The sequence below is a fragment of the Bombyx mandarina genome, chromosome 26 (genome assembly GCF_030267445.1).
Source record: "Bombyx mandarina strain Sakado chromosome 26, ASM3026744v2".
Lineage (NCBI taxonomy): Eukaryota > Metazoa > Arthropoda > Insecta > Lepidoptera > Bombycidae > Bombyx > Bombyx mandarina.
Window position 1 is genome coordinate 7897160 of NC_143232.1, and position 17582 is coordinate 7914741.

Below are 17582 nucleotides of genomic sequence, written 5' to 3' on the forward strand. Positions count from 1 at the left end.
ACAGTTCTTTCTATTAAAAAAATGTATTTCTCATTTTTGCCAAAAAGAATGATGCGGCATAAATAATGAACTGGTCTAACCTGGTCTCTCGGCTGGTACGAAGTTGGCGTTAAGTTTTAGGACACCCTGTATGTCGAGGCCACTGCCGGCTTAGAGCTTACGCATATACTCTAAACATACTTACCGATAGCACGAAAAATACAGTGTCTTTAATTACACAAACTCATTTAGCTTTTCTAATAATAACCATAAAGTGTCAACCTTAGCGCTTTGTCAATAGGGTTGCCTAAATCTAACTAATTGCTGCTCGCATAAATAAATACGGTTTTTGAATTATAAACCTTATGCCTCAAAGAATAAAGGTTATGCAGTTACTTTATTGTTGATACTTGACCACCCGTTGTGTTTGTTTAAAGCATTTACACAATGTATCCATTGTCGATGGTTTTTTTTTAAAGTAGAACTACCGAAAATTACAGTTTTAAATTGGATTGAAGCATTGTCTGATATATTTGCTTTTTTATACGACATCGCGATCTATAATGACGTATATCACTGAGTGAATTCAAACAAATATGTTTCTAATTTCATTTAACATTAATACGATATTCGTATAAACAGAAGTAAGATTTAGAATCTTTTTGTTTCGTTTTTAAGATTATCGTGCGTGAGCGACGACGATTCGCTTCTGCTACTGCGCAGAGGGAGGTATCTGCGTTTTTAAATAATAGCAGAATATAAAAAAATAATAAGCAGGCGCTTTTTATACGAACGAACTAAAAATCTTTTCTGGTGTGAAATAGATATCAGGATGCATAGACATCGCACGTGAATGCCGTTACTCACCTCAAGATTTGAGGCCGAAGCGTCAATATAAATGCCGTCTGGCGAAAAGAGTCTGTTGATGATCAGAGAACTCCGCTGCCCATGAATAATTTAGGAAAGGGATGGGGGGGGGGATTTTAGATCGATTAGTGATAGTCTAGTCGATGGCCGGTATACCTAGGTTGACTACCATTAAGGTTTTTTGCAACCCCTCTTACATAATAAGGTCGAAAGTTGAGGACGACACTGGGCATATGCTTGTTTACTTTGAAATTATGGTCCAGGTGACTGCATACTAAAGACAGTTCGAAGGCTTAACCTCGATAGCTCATTGCCCTAAGCACGCCATTACGGATCCTCCCGATCCACTAACGGTGCTTTTAGGTACCTCAAGCACCGGTCATCGTTCTCGTCGAACCCGTCGCTCGCGACGAAGGGCTCGACGAGTAAATTAACCCACAAACACAGCCCACTGAGTTTCTCTCTGGATCTTCTCAGTGGGTCGCGTTTCCGATCCGGTGGTAGATTCTGCGAAGCACTGCCCTTGCTAGGGCTAGTGTTAGCAACACTCCCGGTTTGAGCCCCGTGAGCTCACCTACACGTTAAGGAGAAGGTAAAATAGTCTCTCAAGGCTATCAGCATAGTTAGAAAAAAAAAGATCGCTCATCACAAAATCACCATATACGAGAAGAAATTAAACCACATTCCGAATTAATGTTTTATTTTAATTTTTCGTATCAAATGCGTAGTTTATTGTATACCTATTCTTAATATAAACAAAGGCAGGTACTAAGCTTAACACTATAATTTATTATACAATACCAATAGTAAGTACTAGAAAAAGAAATTATTTGAACACGTGGCGACATCTATGGAAGACTAGTATTTTGTTTTGATATTATTTACAGCGCCATCTATTATCTTTATAAGTAACTTTTGGACGAAACAATTTCTCTAAAACAAAATTGAAAATGAGAAAACTTTTGGTTACTACGAAGTCTGTACTTTGATATATAGATGTCGCTGTAATACGTTTTTACGCAAGACTTTTCATGTCTTAGATTGCTTTTAAATTGATTAAATATTGTACTACATTTATTTTAATCGTTGTTACCAACGAACATCCTAGATTGAGCAATTGAAAAACAAAATTTCATGAAAAACTATTTATATATTAATAAGTATTAGAAAAAATGATTTTATTGTAAAAAAAGCGTGGGGTGCTTGGTATCAGTAGTTATAAATATTTTATGAAGGGTTATTTAATTAATATCCTGAAAAGCATCCCACGCTTTTTTACAATATATTTTTTTCTTACACTGTTTAATTCAATAATTTTTTTATTGCTTAGATGGGTGGACGAGCTCACAGCCCACTTGGGGTTAAGTGGTTACTAGAGCCCATAGACATCACGCAAATGCGCCACCCACCTTGAGATATAAGTTCTAAAGTCTCCGTATAGTTACAACGGCTGCCCCACCCTTCAAACCGAAATGCATTACTGCTTCACGGCAGAAATAGGCGGGGCGGTGGTAGCTACCCGTGCGGACTCCCAAGTGGTCCTACCACCAGTAAATTATTTTATATTATTATTATTTTCTATTTTTTAGTAGAATTTTCTATAAAAGCGTATTTTGTTAGTTTTTTTTAAACTATCATTTATTTTTTAAAGTTCCTCCCGAATTTCACGTTTTTGCAGTCGATCGCTAACGTTGATCCTATAGCTGGAGGGCATCCAGCCGTCCCCGGGGTCCCGCGACTCGATGATGTGCTTGTAGACCAAGCCCGAGGTCCGCACCAAACGCGTTCTGTTCGCGGAATCGAAATCCACTTCGTACAAGCCGAAACGTTCGCTGCAGTCAACAGTGTGCTTAGTTCGAGTTTATTTTTTTATTTTTTATTGCTTAGATGGGCGGACGAGCTCACAGTCCACCTGGTGTTAAGTGGTTACTGGAGCCCATAGATATGTACGACGTAAATGCGCCACCCACCTTGAAATATCAGTTCTGAGGTCTCAGTATAGTTACAACGGCTGCCCCACCGTTCAAACCGAAACGCATTACTGCTTCACGGCAGAAATAGGCAGATGGTACCTACCCGCGCGGACTTACAAGAGGTCCTACCACCAGTAGGGCTGTGAGCTCGTCCACCCATCTAAGCAACCCGTGCCAAGCTGCTCACCTCGTCCCAGCCCGCCACTCCACGTTATCCATGAGGCTCCAGGCCGTGTATCCCTTGAGCTCAGTACCATCCTCAACGGCCAGCAATAGCGCGGCCAGGTAGGCCCTCAGCACGGTGACGCGGCGCGTGTCCCTCCGCCCCGGGCCCGTGGACCAGCCGTGCTCGGTAATGAACACGGGCGGGTAGTCGTATTCCTGGTTAATGTTCACGCAGGCCTTGTAGATCCCGTACGGGGCGTTCTGGAAATTTTCACGACCTCACATTGTTTTGTGATCATGTTTTGTTTGTTCTTTGAAAGATTACTGGTGGCCCGGAGGCGCTTCCGGTTTCACCAGGACATATAGGCGAGCAAAGGCACAGTCAAGAGCGGTGGGATTTGTTAACATGCATAGACACATAAATTAGTTATAGATAAGCAACTCAAGCCATCGATATATTACCACTAGATAACGCATCACATACAAAAACCCAACACAAAAATGGCATCGACTAACTGATCTGACTACACCATCAAGTGGAGAAAAACGATGTATAATATAATAATTGTAACCTAAACTATGCCTTTTCCCCAAGTAATAAAGTGCAGTTTTGATTATTTTAACATTCACTTACGACCTTACGCCATGAATGACAGAAAAAGATAGTTTTTTACAATAACTTTTATTCCAAATTTAACCTTATCTCCTTAAAAATAAAGAAAAAATTTACACGCACAGCATTTTACTTACGCCCTTTTAAGCTTACGATATTAAGACTTTACTGCTCCGAACAGAGTATTACGGAGTCGCACTTTATACTTTTTTTGTAAGAATATTTCGAGTAATTTATTTTGTATTAAGTATGTTTTTTTAATTCATATTCATTCAATTTTTTCAACTTAATTCCTAATGATTAACAACAAATATTGTATAACTATAGATAATTATACCTGCGTTAGTTATATTGTACCTTGCACATCTACGGGGAAAATGGATAAGAGCTTTTTAAATCACAACAACATAATCCCCATCAAATTGTTTTATTTATTAACTAGCGACCCGCCCTCGCTTCGCTTCGGAAACATTAAAACACACATGAAACCAAAAAAATAAAATAAATTTTTTTTAAAAAAAAGTATCCTATGTTCATCAGGGACAATGTCGGCTTATATGGAAAAATATTTTTTCAAATCGGTCCAGTAGTTTCGGAGCCTATTCGAAACAAACAAACAAACAAATCTTTCCTCTTTATAATATTAAGTATAGAATACATGTCAGATTCGGAAATAGCCCTATTTCATCCTTGTCTTGCATGTAACTGTTATTATGTGTGCGAAAGAAATAGCTGCGAAGCAAAATAATAGGATTTAATTTCTAGAAGTACTAATTTGGTAAGAATAGCTGATTTATTTCAAATATTTATCACTATCTGTTAATAAAAATTATAAAACTTACCAAAAATACTAAATTTCATGTTGTTTTCTCTTTATAAGCGTGTTTTTTACATCTTTTTACAGCGCATTTTAGGATCGTTCCACTCGACGGTCGGCGTGACAGTCGTGACACTGACGGCAAAACAGTGCTTAATATGAATCTAAGCACTGTTTTGTTTGGTTATTTTTGACGCCTTTACGCGGGATCTAGTGGTAATATATCGATGACTCAAGCACTCAACAAAAATGCTTACGGGCGTCGGCCACTAGATGGCTTCGCTTCGTTTAGTTTCTCATTGCTCCTGTAGATGGCACTCACATATTACCTATCCTATATTCTATTTTTAATGAAGGATTTTGTAAATTTTTCAGATACTACAAATTGATAAAATTTAATCAATTTGTCTTTAACAAATAAAGACCTGTATGTTTTTTTCTGTGTTTAGTTATACAATAATTAAATGCCTTAACATTAAGAACATATAAGTTTAGGGGCATCCGCTACAAGATGTCGCTAGTTTCCACATGCGTAGTGAATAAGTACCCTACAGAATCAATCAAACGTTATCTATTACGTTAAATGTCAAAAACTCAGGCTCGTTTAGTTCAACAAGCTACCGCTCTGACGCGAGCGGCGCTAGTGTAGATTCGAATTTACAAATGTAACTTAAAGACTGCCGCTTTGAAAACTCTCACCGGAATTCATGTGCAAGTTTGATAGACAGGAATATTTCTCGAAAAAATAACACTCACGGTGCTATTGGAAGTAACAGAATTCATTCACATCATCTTAAGCGAACCGGAATCAAGTTTTTTTTATGTTTGAAAGATTACTGGTGGCCCGGAGGCCTCTCCAGTTTCGCCAGGACAGGTGGGGAGCAAATGCTCAGCCAGGAGGGGTGGGATTTGCTAACAACTGCCCGAGCGCCTCCGAAGGAGACCTAACAACACAAGAGCAGCTGCTTCGCGGATGAGTCTAGTACCGGATCGGAATCGCGACCCGCTGAGAAGATCCGGCGAGAAGCTCAGCGGGCTGATGCTTAGGTTAGGTCCGGTACCAAGTACTATTTCGATTCCGCACTATCTGTATTAAAAGCCGTCCAAATCCTCATGTTGTTGTTACATCGCGAACTGATTACGAACAAAACCTTATCCGATAACGGATTTATTATTTGAATTTCACACATAGGAATCACTCGGCAACAGGAAGGCCGTATTATCTTCAGCCTTCAACGGCATTCGAGTAAACAATGAATACCAGCTTTTTAAGATAAAGCGTGTTGTTTTTCCTCCTCCTGTTTTTTCCTCCACGTCACCAGAAACAGAAACAGATGGAGAAAGATTGTACGAGAGAAAGTGATCCAAAAGTTGTAAGCCTCAGACCTTAAGACCCTCATCATTAAGGAAAACGACGCTAAAAGGAGGAGTATGGTTTTTTCCCTACCAATTTATCAGTAGCGTTGAGAGGCTATTCTGGCTTCACCGTACCTGGTGAACGAGCCCGCGGGCCTCTGCCTGAACCGCAAGTCCGCAAGACCGTGTGCCAGATTGCATCACTTGACAAACCAGGTCCAAATTGTCACCTATTAACCAGCATCCACGCTTACCTTTAGCCACGGTGATTTGGAGGCTATCCACTCGGCCCCATGCGTGAGGTGCACTCCGAGATCATCAGCGAACGACGGTGACTTGTGTTCGTCTCTGGCCGGTGTCGCGAGAAACGTCGTGTAATGATTCATGCCTAAGAAATCGGCCGATCCTGAAATTTTTTGGGGTGGTTTTTTATTGCCTGCTGCATAATTAGCTTTAAAAGAGTAAAGAAATTAAAGACGAGGCTTTCCACCATCTGCCTACATAGAGCTCTGGAAATACTTTGGCCACATTGCAAGAAAGGATCGCGGCAGCTTGGAGAAGCTAATGGTGACTGGCAAGGTGAACGAAAAAAACTACTACCCTCGACACCACAGTTCACGATGCTCTACACTCGGCGGTAGATAGAGGCAAATAGCGTGGAATGGTCCGGAATAAACACTTGTTGCGAGCAGGTGGTCACGATCCTCAATATTGTGGAAACCGAAGCAAAAAGAAGTATAATTAGCTTAAAGCCAAACTGATGGTTGTTGGTTATCAGGGGCACAGTCAAGCTACTACCAATGGCTGAAATCTCATTATCGAGTGCCATCTGGTGAAACGTCATAGAGCTTCGGTGAAACGTTACAAATTTTCGGTGAAACGTCACAAAGTTTCGGTGAAACGTCACAGAGCTTTGGTGAAACGTCACAGAGCTTCGGTGAAACGTCATGGTGCTTCGGTGAAACGTCAGAGCTTCGGTGAAACGTCACAGAGCTTCGGTGAAACGTCAGAGCTTCGGTGAAACGTCACAGAGCTTCGGTGAAAAGTCTCAAAGTTTCGGTGAAACGTCACAGAGCTTCGGTGAAACGTCACAGCGCTTCGGTGAAACGTCACAAAGTTTCAGTGAAACGTCACAGAGCTTCGGTGAAACGTCACAAAGCATCGGTGAAACGTCATGGTGCTTCGGTGAAACGTCAGAGCTTCGGTGAAACGTCACAAAGTTTCGGTGAAACGTCACAGCGCTTCGGTGAAACGTCACAGCGCTTAGATGAAACGTCACAAAGTTTCGGTGAAACATCACAGCGCTTCGGTGAAACGTCACAAAGTTTCGGTGAAACGTCATGGTGCTTCGGTGAAACGTCACAGAGCTTCGGTGAAACGTCAGAACTTCGGTGAAACGTCACAGAGCTTCGGTGAAATGTCATGGTGCTTCGGTGAAACGTCAGAGCTTCGGTGAAACGTCACAAAGTTTCGGTGAAACGTCATGGTGCTTCGGTGAAACGTCACAGAGCTTCGGTGAAACGTCACAGCGCTTCGGTGAAACGTCACAAAGTTTCGGTGAAACGTCATGGTGCTTCGGTGAAACGTCACAGAGCTTCGGTGAAACGTCACAGAGCTTCGGTGAAAAGTCTCAAAGTTTCGGTGAAACGTCACACAGTTTCGGTGAAACGTCACAGACCTTCGGTGAAACGTCACAGAGCTTCGGTGAAACGTCACAAAGTTTCGGTGAAACGTCACAGCGCTTCGGTGAAACGTCACAAAGTTTCGGTGAAACGTCACAAAGTTTCGGTGAAACGTCACAGAGCTTCGGTGAAACGTCACTGCGCTTCGGTGAAACGTCACAAAGTTTCGGTGAGACGTCACAGAGCTTAGATGAAACGTCACAAAGTTTCGGTGAAACATCACAAAGTTGCGGTGAAACGTCACAGACCTTCGGTGAAACGTCACAGAGCTTCGGTGAAACGTCACAGCGCTTCGGTGAAACGTCACAAAGTTTCGGTGAAACGTCACAGAGCTTAGATGAAACGTCACAAAGTTTCGATGAAACGTCACAAAGTTTCGGTGAAACGTCACAGAGCTTCGGTGAAACGTCACAGCGCTTCGGTGAAACGTCACAAAGTTTCGGTGAAACGTCACAGAGCTTAGATGAAACGTCACAAAGTTTCGGTGAAACATCACAGAGCTTAGATGAAACGTCACAAAGTTTCGGTGAAACATCACAAAGTTTCGGTGAAACGTCACAGACCTTCGGTGAAACGTCACAGAGCTTAGATGAAACGTCACAAAGTTTCGGTGAAACGTCACAGAGCTTAGATGAAACGTCACAAAGTTTCGGTGAAACATCACAGAGCTTAGATGAAACGTCACAAAGTTTCGGTGAAACATCACAAAGTTTCGGTGAAACGTCACAGACCTTCGGTGAAACGTCACAGAGCTTAGATGAAACGTCACAAAGTTTCGGTGAAACGTCACAGCGCTTCGGTGAAACGTCACAAAGTTTCGGTGAAACGTCACAAAGTTTCGGTGAAACGTCACAGACCTTCGGTGAAACGTCACAGAGCTTCGGTGAAACGTCACAGCGCTTCGGTGAAACGTCACAAAGTTTCGGTGAAACGTCACAGAGCTTAGATGAAACGTCACAAAGTTTCGGTGAAACGTCACAGCGCTTCGGTGAAACGTCACAAAGTTTCGGTGAAACGTCACAGACCTTCGGTGAAACGTTACAGAGCTTCGGTGAAACGTCACAGCGCTTCGGTGAAACGTCACAAAGCTTCGGTGAAACGTCATGGTGCTTCGGTGAAACGTCAGAGCTTCGGTGAAACGTCACAGCGCTTCGGTGAAACGTCACAGCACTTCGGTGAAACGTCACAAAGTTTCGGTGAAACGTCACAGAGCTTAGATGAAAGTCACAGAGCTTCGGTGAAACGTCACAAAGCTTCGGTGAAACGTCATGGTGCTTCGGTGAAACGTCAGAGCTTCGGTGAAACGTCACAGCGCTTCAGTGAAACGTCACAAAGTTTCGGTGAAACGTCACAGCCCATCGGTGAAACGTCATAGTGCTTCGGTGAAACGTCAGAGCTTCGGTGAAACGTCACAGCGCTTCGGTGAAACGTCACAGCGCTTCGGTGAAACGTCACAAAGTTTCGGTGAAACGTCACAGAGCTTAGATGGCCGTCACAAAGTTTCGGTGAAACGTCACAAAGTTTCGGTGAAACGTCACAGCCCTTCGGTGAAACGTCATGGTGCTTCGGTGAAACGTCAGAGCTTCGGTGAAACGTCACAGCGCTTCGCTGAAACGTCACAGCGCTTCGGTGAAACGTCACAAAGTTTCGGTGAAACGTCACAGAGTTTAGATGACCGTCACAAAGTTTCGGTGAAACGTCACAAAGTTTCGGTGAAACATCGAAACATCGGCACAAGTGTATCAAGATACCATTCTTGAGAAGGTAGTGAAGCCCCTCAACAACACCATGTTCAATAATCAAGAATGGTCCTTCCAGCAAGACTCGACGCCAGGTCATAAAACTCGGTCTACGCAGTGTTGGTTGGAAACGAACGTTTCGGACTTCATCAGAGCTGAAGACTGGCCGTCGTCTAGTCCCGATCTTAATCCGCTGGATTATGATTTATGGTCAGTTTTAGAGAGTACGGCTTGCTCTAAACGCTATGATAATTTGGAGTCCCTAAAACAATCCGTACGATTGGCAGTGAAAATTTTTCCCATGGAAAGAGTGCGTGCTTCTATTAATAACTGGACTCAACGTCTTTTTTTTTGTAAATTTAATAGTTGTTATGTATTTGCAATAGAATTTTTTTTTTCTTTTTCTCAGTATTTATGGCAAGACTAGGTATATTAGTACAGATTCGAAGAGGCCCGAGATGATCCTGAATGAATTCAGCAACCCATGTATTAGGGAATTTCCTTAGGGGGTCCTCTGACGCACGGCTTCCCGCAGCCAGGTTTCGAAGAGCCCGCGTTACCTTAACTTTTAATCAATTCCACGATTCACCTTTCAGCAGTTTGATTTCGTCGGCGCTCAGAGAGGGTAATCTAGATTGTTCCAGTCCTTGCTTCTCGCTTTTCTTCGCGATTATACTCTTCACTTTGTCGGGGAAGTCCCCGTGTTTCGACCATATGGGATTCATGTATAGACCAATCTGATGATTAAAAATAAACTGTTTAATGCTAGAGTGTGACATCAAAGAGCAGGGGAAATTTTGTGTTTAGTTATGGTAGGGCGACTTGCAGACTCACATGGGTTGGTATTAATGTCTTCAGGTAAGTGGCGGAATTCATGTTGTGATGTGTCTATGAGCTCTGCTAATCAATCAACATCAGGCGGGCCGTGAACTGTTTCGCTCAACCTTCTAGGCAATAAAAACACATTCCTTCATTCATTTTTACTGGTGGTAGGTTTGTACCTCTTGAGAGTCCGCACGGGTAGATACCACCAGCTTCCTATTTCAGCCGTGAAGCAGTAATGCGTTTCGGTTTGAAGGGTGGGGCAGCCGTTGTAACTATACTGAGACCTTAGAATTCATATCTCAAGGTTTTTGAAGTCGTCGTGGCCTAAAGGATAAGACGTCCGGTGCATTCGTATGTAGCGATGCACCGGTGTTCGAATCCCGCAGGTGGGTACCAATTCTTCAAATGAAATACGTACTTAACAAATGTTCACGATTGACTTCCACGGTGAAGGAATAACATCGTGTAATAAAAGTTAAACCCGCAAAATTATAATTTGCGTAATCACTGGTGGTAGGACCTCTTGTGAGTCCGCACGGGTAGGTACCACCACCCTGCCTATTTCTGCCGTGAAGCAGTAATGCGTTTCGGTTTGAAGGCTGGGGCAGCCGTTGTAACTATACTGAGACCTTACAATTCATATCTCAAGGTGCGCGCGACATTTACGTTATAGATCTCTATGGGCTCCGGTAACTACATAACACCAGGTGGGTTGTTAGCTCGTCCACCCACATGCAATAAAAATAATAATTCAATACTGACTATTTGCTAAGTACATGGTAAACAACATGGCGTATCAAGAACCTTCGTCCGGTCTATCAATTTATTTATCGTGATCTTGTCTTCTGAAACCAAAATCAATACCACAAAAAAAAACATGCACTCATATTGTCCGCACGTAAGCGTATTATCAGCACGTAATGTTTCAACGAAATCGCGCTATTTATCAACTCTGTTAAGATTAGATTATTCATTGACGATGAGTTGACAAGTTATATTTTCGATTGGCTTGAGAAGCTCCTAGAAATACGTGTGTACGTGTGGTATGTGTTGCGTTTACTATGATACTGTCGAATTAACTAATAAATAACGAAAATATGACGATGATTGATTGTGAGACGTATGGATTAGCTTAGGAAAATAAACATGTAATACTGATACATACTCATATATGTAAGACTGTTAACAATGGAACGTATGAAATGAGTGTGGAACAGAGCGTTAAGATGTGAGTGAGACTAATCGGCAAGAAAGGGAAAAGAGAACAATAGAGAAAGCAAGAGAAAGGGAAAGGGAAAAGTGAGCAAGGGAAAAGAGAACGATAGAGAAAGCAAGATGGTGAAGACGATTGAATGAGCAAGGCGTAAAAAAGATGTCAGTTATTTTTTAATTATAACAACGGAGAAGATTTAGGAAGAGAACCATAAAAGCGCAACAGTGGAATAGTTTTATTCAAAGCGTCACGATCCCTAATTCTATTTAAATATATCTCATTTTTTTATATCTATGTCAAACAAAATAACTACAAGCTACTGTTAGTTCGTACCGTGTTAAATCAAATGTAAAAGTCTAGAATTGTTTCTATAAACAAATTGACGGTAGTCAGCAATGTATTCAAATGTCGTCGAACAATCACTGTAAAATATTGGAAACGTCGGAAACCATAACATGACAATCAAATACACCGTTAACCGTAAAATAATACTGACATAAATATCAACTCCAATATTCAATATAAAAACAATCAGGACAACGAAGTAAGCTTTGCTTTACATTGCGCGTTTAACGTACAAGGCGCGCTAAAACTAATTTCCGGAACGCGGCACACGTACTTTACCTTGAAACTCCTAGCCCTTTCGGCAGCTTCATCGTTTTCAGTGGTCTTATTGTAAGGGTCGATCCAGTTTATGTCAAGGGATATACCAACTGAACCTAGTATGAAAAATAAACGTTTAAACATCTTAATATATATATAAAAATTACGTGTCATGTTGTTTGTCCGCGATGGACACCTAAACTACTGAATCGATTTTAACTTCTTTTTTTTTAAATATGTGTTTTGTTCCAACTTAGGCCATAGGATGGTTTTTATTTCGATTAATGTTCGCAATATTTATTAATTAACAATAAAATGATTTCTTATGTTGATTATTGCTATTAATTGTAAGTTTCATAAGTCTAAAACAGATGGCGCCTTAAATCAGGTTTTACAGACTGACATTAATATCTCATAGATGGCGCTGTGTTCAAAATACCAACCTTTCACATAAGCTACAATTTAATGGCTTAAACACACGTGTTGCTGAGGCTATAAGTATAAGTGAAATTTATTTCGTAGTAAACGCAATACAGTGAAATACAATTAATTGCTCTTACTTTGTTAATTTTTGGACCCACTGAGAAGATCCGGCGAGAAACTCAGTGGACTGTGTCTATGGGTTAATTTACTCGTAATTGGAAAACTAATACAATTAGTTTTCCAATAATTGTAAAACTACCTGTGGTAGTTAGAATTATGCTGAAGCTTAGTTGAGCATTATGCCGCATAATGCGCTCTTGTGCTGTAATTGGAAAACTACGAGTAGTTCTTAAAATTGTAATTATAGATTTTAGGTACCTTTATGTTTAGACTTGAATTGGTTTTCATACAATCTATAGACTTTGGCGTGTGCCAGCAGAATATATTTGACACATGTGTAGTCGCCATTCTCTTTGACATCAAGAGCGGGGTCTCCAAACCCGTCTACGCACACAGAGTTGGGTTGGTTTATCGTGATCCAATATTTGACTTTGGACGCAAATCTATCGAACAACACTCTGGCGTAATCTTCGAACCAATTTACGATCAGCGGGTTGGTCCAACCTCCCAAATCTTGGAGACTCTGGGGCATATCGAAATGGTATAACGTTACCATAGGTTGGATATTGTATTTTAAGAGTTCGTCAATCAAATTCTCGTAATATCGCAGACCCTCTTCGTTTATTTCATTCTTGAACCCTGCAAGGATAAATGATTATTTAGGTATTTGATTGACTTTTTTCCCTACGTATTCGCTGATAGCCTAAGAAACTATTTCAACTACGCCTGGATTGGTAGGTGAGCTCACGGGCTCAACCTGAAGATGTTACTAACACCAGCTTTAATAAATAATAGTTTAAAAAACTAAAAATATACGCTTTGATAGAAAATCCAACTAAAAAATAGAAAATAAATTATAATAAATTTGAATTAAAAATAGTGTAAGAAAAAATGATTTTATTGTAAATTATTTATTTATTTTTCATTTTTTAGCTGCATTTAAATTCTTTCAATTATTATTTTTAAATATTCAATTGTCATCGGTCCTTAATAAGTATGCCAAATTTCGAGTTAATCCGACGTTTTGAAGGGAGTCAAAATCATGTTCCAAGATTCCGTTACATACTAACATACATACATACGTCTCAAGCTAATAAAAGCGTATTAAAAAGAGCTGTGCTTCGCAGAATCTACCACCGGATCGGAAACGCGACCCACTGAGTAGATCCAGAGAGAAACTTGGTGGGCAAGATTGACTCATTTAGTGTTTAGTGTTGCTAATCAGAGCGATCTCACTGAATTCTAGTCAAAGCTGTGAAGTTATAGTGTTACCGGTAGGCAGTATCCTCGTCCAAGCTATGGAGAACCTGTAGTGGTCAACTCCTAATTCCCTCAGCATCTGCACGTCGCGCTTGTATCTGTGGTAAGAGTCGCAGGCAACATCACCGTTTATTCTATCTGCTATATCCTCGGGATGCGCGTGCGTGTATCGATCCCATACGCTCTCCGATTTACCTAAAATCAAGAAACATTCAATCCAACCTAAATAAGACGGGACGTATTTGAGAGAAATATTGTAGATAAAGCATTTTTAACACAAGTATCTTCTTCAGTTTTCACGTGTCATAATTAAAACTAGTTTTATGGCTTCAAAGCCGAGTCGTTCACAAACATGGCGATTGTAAAGTATCCAAAGCTTCGGAACTAATATAGTGACAATAAAAAAAGTGCGAGTGAAGTCGGTGTACGTGAAAGAAGTGAAACTTCTTTGCTGTCTGTAAGTATTGTAGTTTTCTTAATTTTTCATCCTTAAATCAAATTTATCTTGTAATAGGGAATGTTGTATATAAGAGCAAACGACCGCTTTCTCCTTTCTCTCCATCCACGGTCGACTTATTCGCGAGACGCTCTGTCTATTTTCTCACTCTCGCTCTTTCTAAATTGTATCTTTTTCTCTCTAGCCGTAACGAGTTAAATTTTACTCTCAACGTTCCAAGGAAGTTTGACTTCAAATAGTTTAAATTAGACCTAAATACTTAATGTTTTCAATGCGATGGTTAATAGTTTCGTTGAACTAAAACAAACTTTTTTTATTGCTTAGATTGGTGGACGAGCTCACAGCCCACCTGATGTTGAGTGGTTACTGGAGCCCAGAGACATCTACAACATAAACGCGCCACCCACCCTGAGATATAAGTTCTAAGGTCTCAGTATAGTTACAACGGCTGCCCCGCCCTTCAAACCGAAACGCATTACTGCTTCACGACAGAAATAGGTAGAGTGGTGGTACCTACCCGTGCGGACTCACAAGATGTCCTACCACCAGTAAAAATGTAAATCTATTAAATTTTAATTTGTTTAATGTAAATCCGATATTCAAATAGCGTTCTCGCGTTCGACTTAGGACGTAGCTGTTTTGAGTCACGAATCCACGTGCCTGTATACTTAGACACGGCTAAGCATCTCTCACTTGGTTCAATACTGAAGTACCTTAGCACTTACCATCTACATTCCAAGCACCTTCGATTTGGTAAGCCGATGTCGCAACACCAAACATGAAGCCGTCTTTGAATCTCCTCACTTTGTTGTCCGTGTAGCCATAGCTAACGTGTGACGTACTGCAACGAGATATATGAGTGATTTTAGTACGATATCGACACTTTGAAGGTACTAATTTACTGCGTGAATCACTTTCAATGTACGAAGCATGAAAGCACAAAGTTACAAATAAATGCGTGTCTAATGGTTTTATTTTTTTAATTTTACTCCTAAAAGAAAAAAAAACATTATTTATGCTTCTCATGTATGGCTTAGCAAAAAACGTAAAGAAAAATATGTATCAGATCTATAAGCTTCTAACTGTACCTTTAAACGAGCAATTCTTGTATATTAATATATATGTATATAGTCTGAATCTCGGAAACGGCTCCAACGATTTTCATAAAATTTAGTATACAGGGAATTTCGGGGCGATAAGTCGATCTAGCTACGATTTATTTTTAGAAAATGTAGTTTTATTCGTGTTTTCAATAATCAACTTTATCGATAATCAACTTTATGACTCTTCCCGACATCTATTGACGAATAATAATACTATTTTTCTTAATTGAGGGCAACTAACGGCTTTAAAGACAACAATATGGCGTTATAATGGTCATCACCTAGATAATATAATATTAAATAAGACTTCGATATGTTGTGATATAAAAACAAAGCGACGACATTTGTTAAAGATTAAATTTTAACAGTAAATACATTTACTATTCCGCGTAGAAACTAATTTTATAACTTCATATTTTTCTATCTCCGTTACAGCTATTTTATTGACTTTCCATATTAAAACGAACTGTTTATCAAACAACAGAACCGTGGAAAAAAGTTACGTTAAACGAAGTTCATTTTCTTTGCATTTTTTATTTTATTTTTTTATTGCCTTTGTAGGCAGACGAGCATACAACCCACTTGACGGCGAGTGGTTACCGTTGCCCATGGACTTTAGCAATACCAGGGTCAAAGCCAAGCCGTTGCCTACCTTACCTATGTATATATATTTATATAATTACTGCATTCAGAAATCCAGGTCAGGCGCTGGTCAAAAAACTATTACGGACTAACGCACGAGATTTTGGCTTTGTAATACGCGTGAAAATCTCACTTAAGCGATCTTAATATAATAGATAGGCCATAGTTTAATAAAAGGTAAAATTAGATATTATTAGGTACGTTTTATTTACAGATGAAGTATGCCTTGTTTGGCTTTAAACAGCCCAGTAGTGCGCCGGTCGCGTGTTTCGTGGCTATCACCAAGCCGAAAGGCGCAAACCCCGTTTTCAGAAGGAAAAATAACAATAAAATACCTTGTTCAATTTGCTATTATCATCTCTATCCTTTAGGGTTTCAACACAGTGAAAACTTATTATTTTTAAAAATCATACCTCAAGACACATAGTATAATAAACACAAAATTCATTTCACTCAAATATTCTTGCATAAAAACCACTAATTGCAAATCGGTGCTGCGCTGAGTGTACACACTGACAGTAATTGTCGACCGATTACATAATTAATTGTATTACAAATTATCTATTTAGTTCACAGATAAAGAATAGGTAACAAATATGTAGTAGTGATAACACTGATTTCGTGAATACTTGTGTATTTATAGACACTAGTGGTACCGCAGTAGTCGAAATTCGACTATAATTAGGTAGGTAATTGAAGCTATAACTTTAAACCTTATCATGGTTCTATTGTCAAATACTATTAAACTTCTATAATATAATCACAGATTTCGCGAAAACTACACAATAGATATGTAAATAATATTAAAGACAAACAATATTAATCTATTCCCAATTTGACCACAGACTTTAAACAATAACAAATGGGGCTTCTGATCAAAATACCGCGACAATTGGTTTTGGCAGTCCTCTCGTAATGTTAACCTGACCTGATCTGAAGGTGCAAGGTCAGGACTATACGGCGGATGCATTATACCTCCCAGCCAAGCTCTCTTAATTTTTGCTGAGTGGCTAAAGATGTGTGAGGTCTAGCGTTATCATGATGAAAAGCCACACCCCTTCTGTTGATTGATTCCGGCCGCTTTCTCTCAACTTCTTGCTTTAATCTCATCAGTTGTTCGCAGTAGAGTTCAGAATCGATGGTCCTCCCTGGTGGTAACAGCTCATAATGAATTACGCCCTTCCAATCCCACCACACACAGCATCACCTTGTTGCGAGTTAGCCCGGATTTCGCCACAGTCTGTGTAGCCTGACCGGCCTTTGCCTACGACCTTTTTCGCACGTTCTTGTTGTAAGTGATCACCAGTGATCAGCTTCTCCAAAAATTCTTCAGCTACATCGTAACTACCGATATGCCGATCTTGCTCCACTTTTTCAAAAATGGCATATTATTTATCCCTAATAGGGCGACCAGAGCGACGTGCATCTTTAACACAAAAATTTCCGGATTGAAAACGCTTAAACCAAATTTGTGCTACCCTCACAGATACTGCACTAGGTCCATAAACATCGCAAATTTTTTTCGCGGCTTGCGTGGCATTTTTACCTTTTTTGTAGCAAAATTTTAAAATGTATCGAATTTCTTCACTATTTTCACTCTTCTTGACAGTACGAAAAATAAATAAAAATCACACATTTTTCTAATTTGAATTTGGAATTATCTTCTTCAAAATTTAAACTTTTAATGATACCAAAACCAGCTAGATACAAATAGTATAGCCAAAGAGATTTTATTACAAGTTCAT

At 39.9% G+C, this 17582-nt stretch overlaps 1 protein-coding gene across 1 annotated transcript; it reads right to left on the minus strand.

Moving 5' to 3' along the window:
* Positions 1-2138: 2138 nt before the first annotated feature.
* On the minus strand, positions 2139-16331 carry LOC114241546 (myrosinase 1). The gene is made up of 9 exons (XM_089738758.1): positions 16251-16331; positions 14818-14933; positions 13648-13830; positions 12634-13014; positions 11854-11948; positions 9781-9928; positions 6025-6176; positions 3007-3245; positions 2139-2678 (listed from the first exon to the last, which is right to left on the minus strand). Exons 1-9 carry the CDS (start codon positions 16304-16306, stop codon positions 2492-2494), a joined length of 1557 nt encoding a protein of 518 aa, XP_089594884.1. The 5' UTR covers positions 16307-16331; the 3' UTR covers positions 2139-2491.
* Positions 16332-17582: the final 1251 nt, after the last annotated feature.

Excerpts from the sequence above, each read along its gene's own strand:
- LOC114241546 (XM_089738758.1), bottom strand. The coding sequence starts at position 16,306 with ATGCAAGAATATTTGAGTGAAATGAATTTTGTGTTTATTATACTATGT. Across the intron at positions 14,934-16,250 it reads ATTATACTATGTGTCTTGAG|TACGTCACACGTTAGCTATG; the intron begins GTATGATTTTTA and ends ATCTCGTTGCAG. Across the intron at positions 6,177-9,780 it reads CGAAATCAAACTGCTGAAAG|GATCGGCCGATTTCTTAGGC; the intron begins GTGAATCGTGGA and ends AAAAAATTTCAG.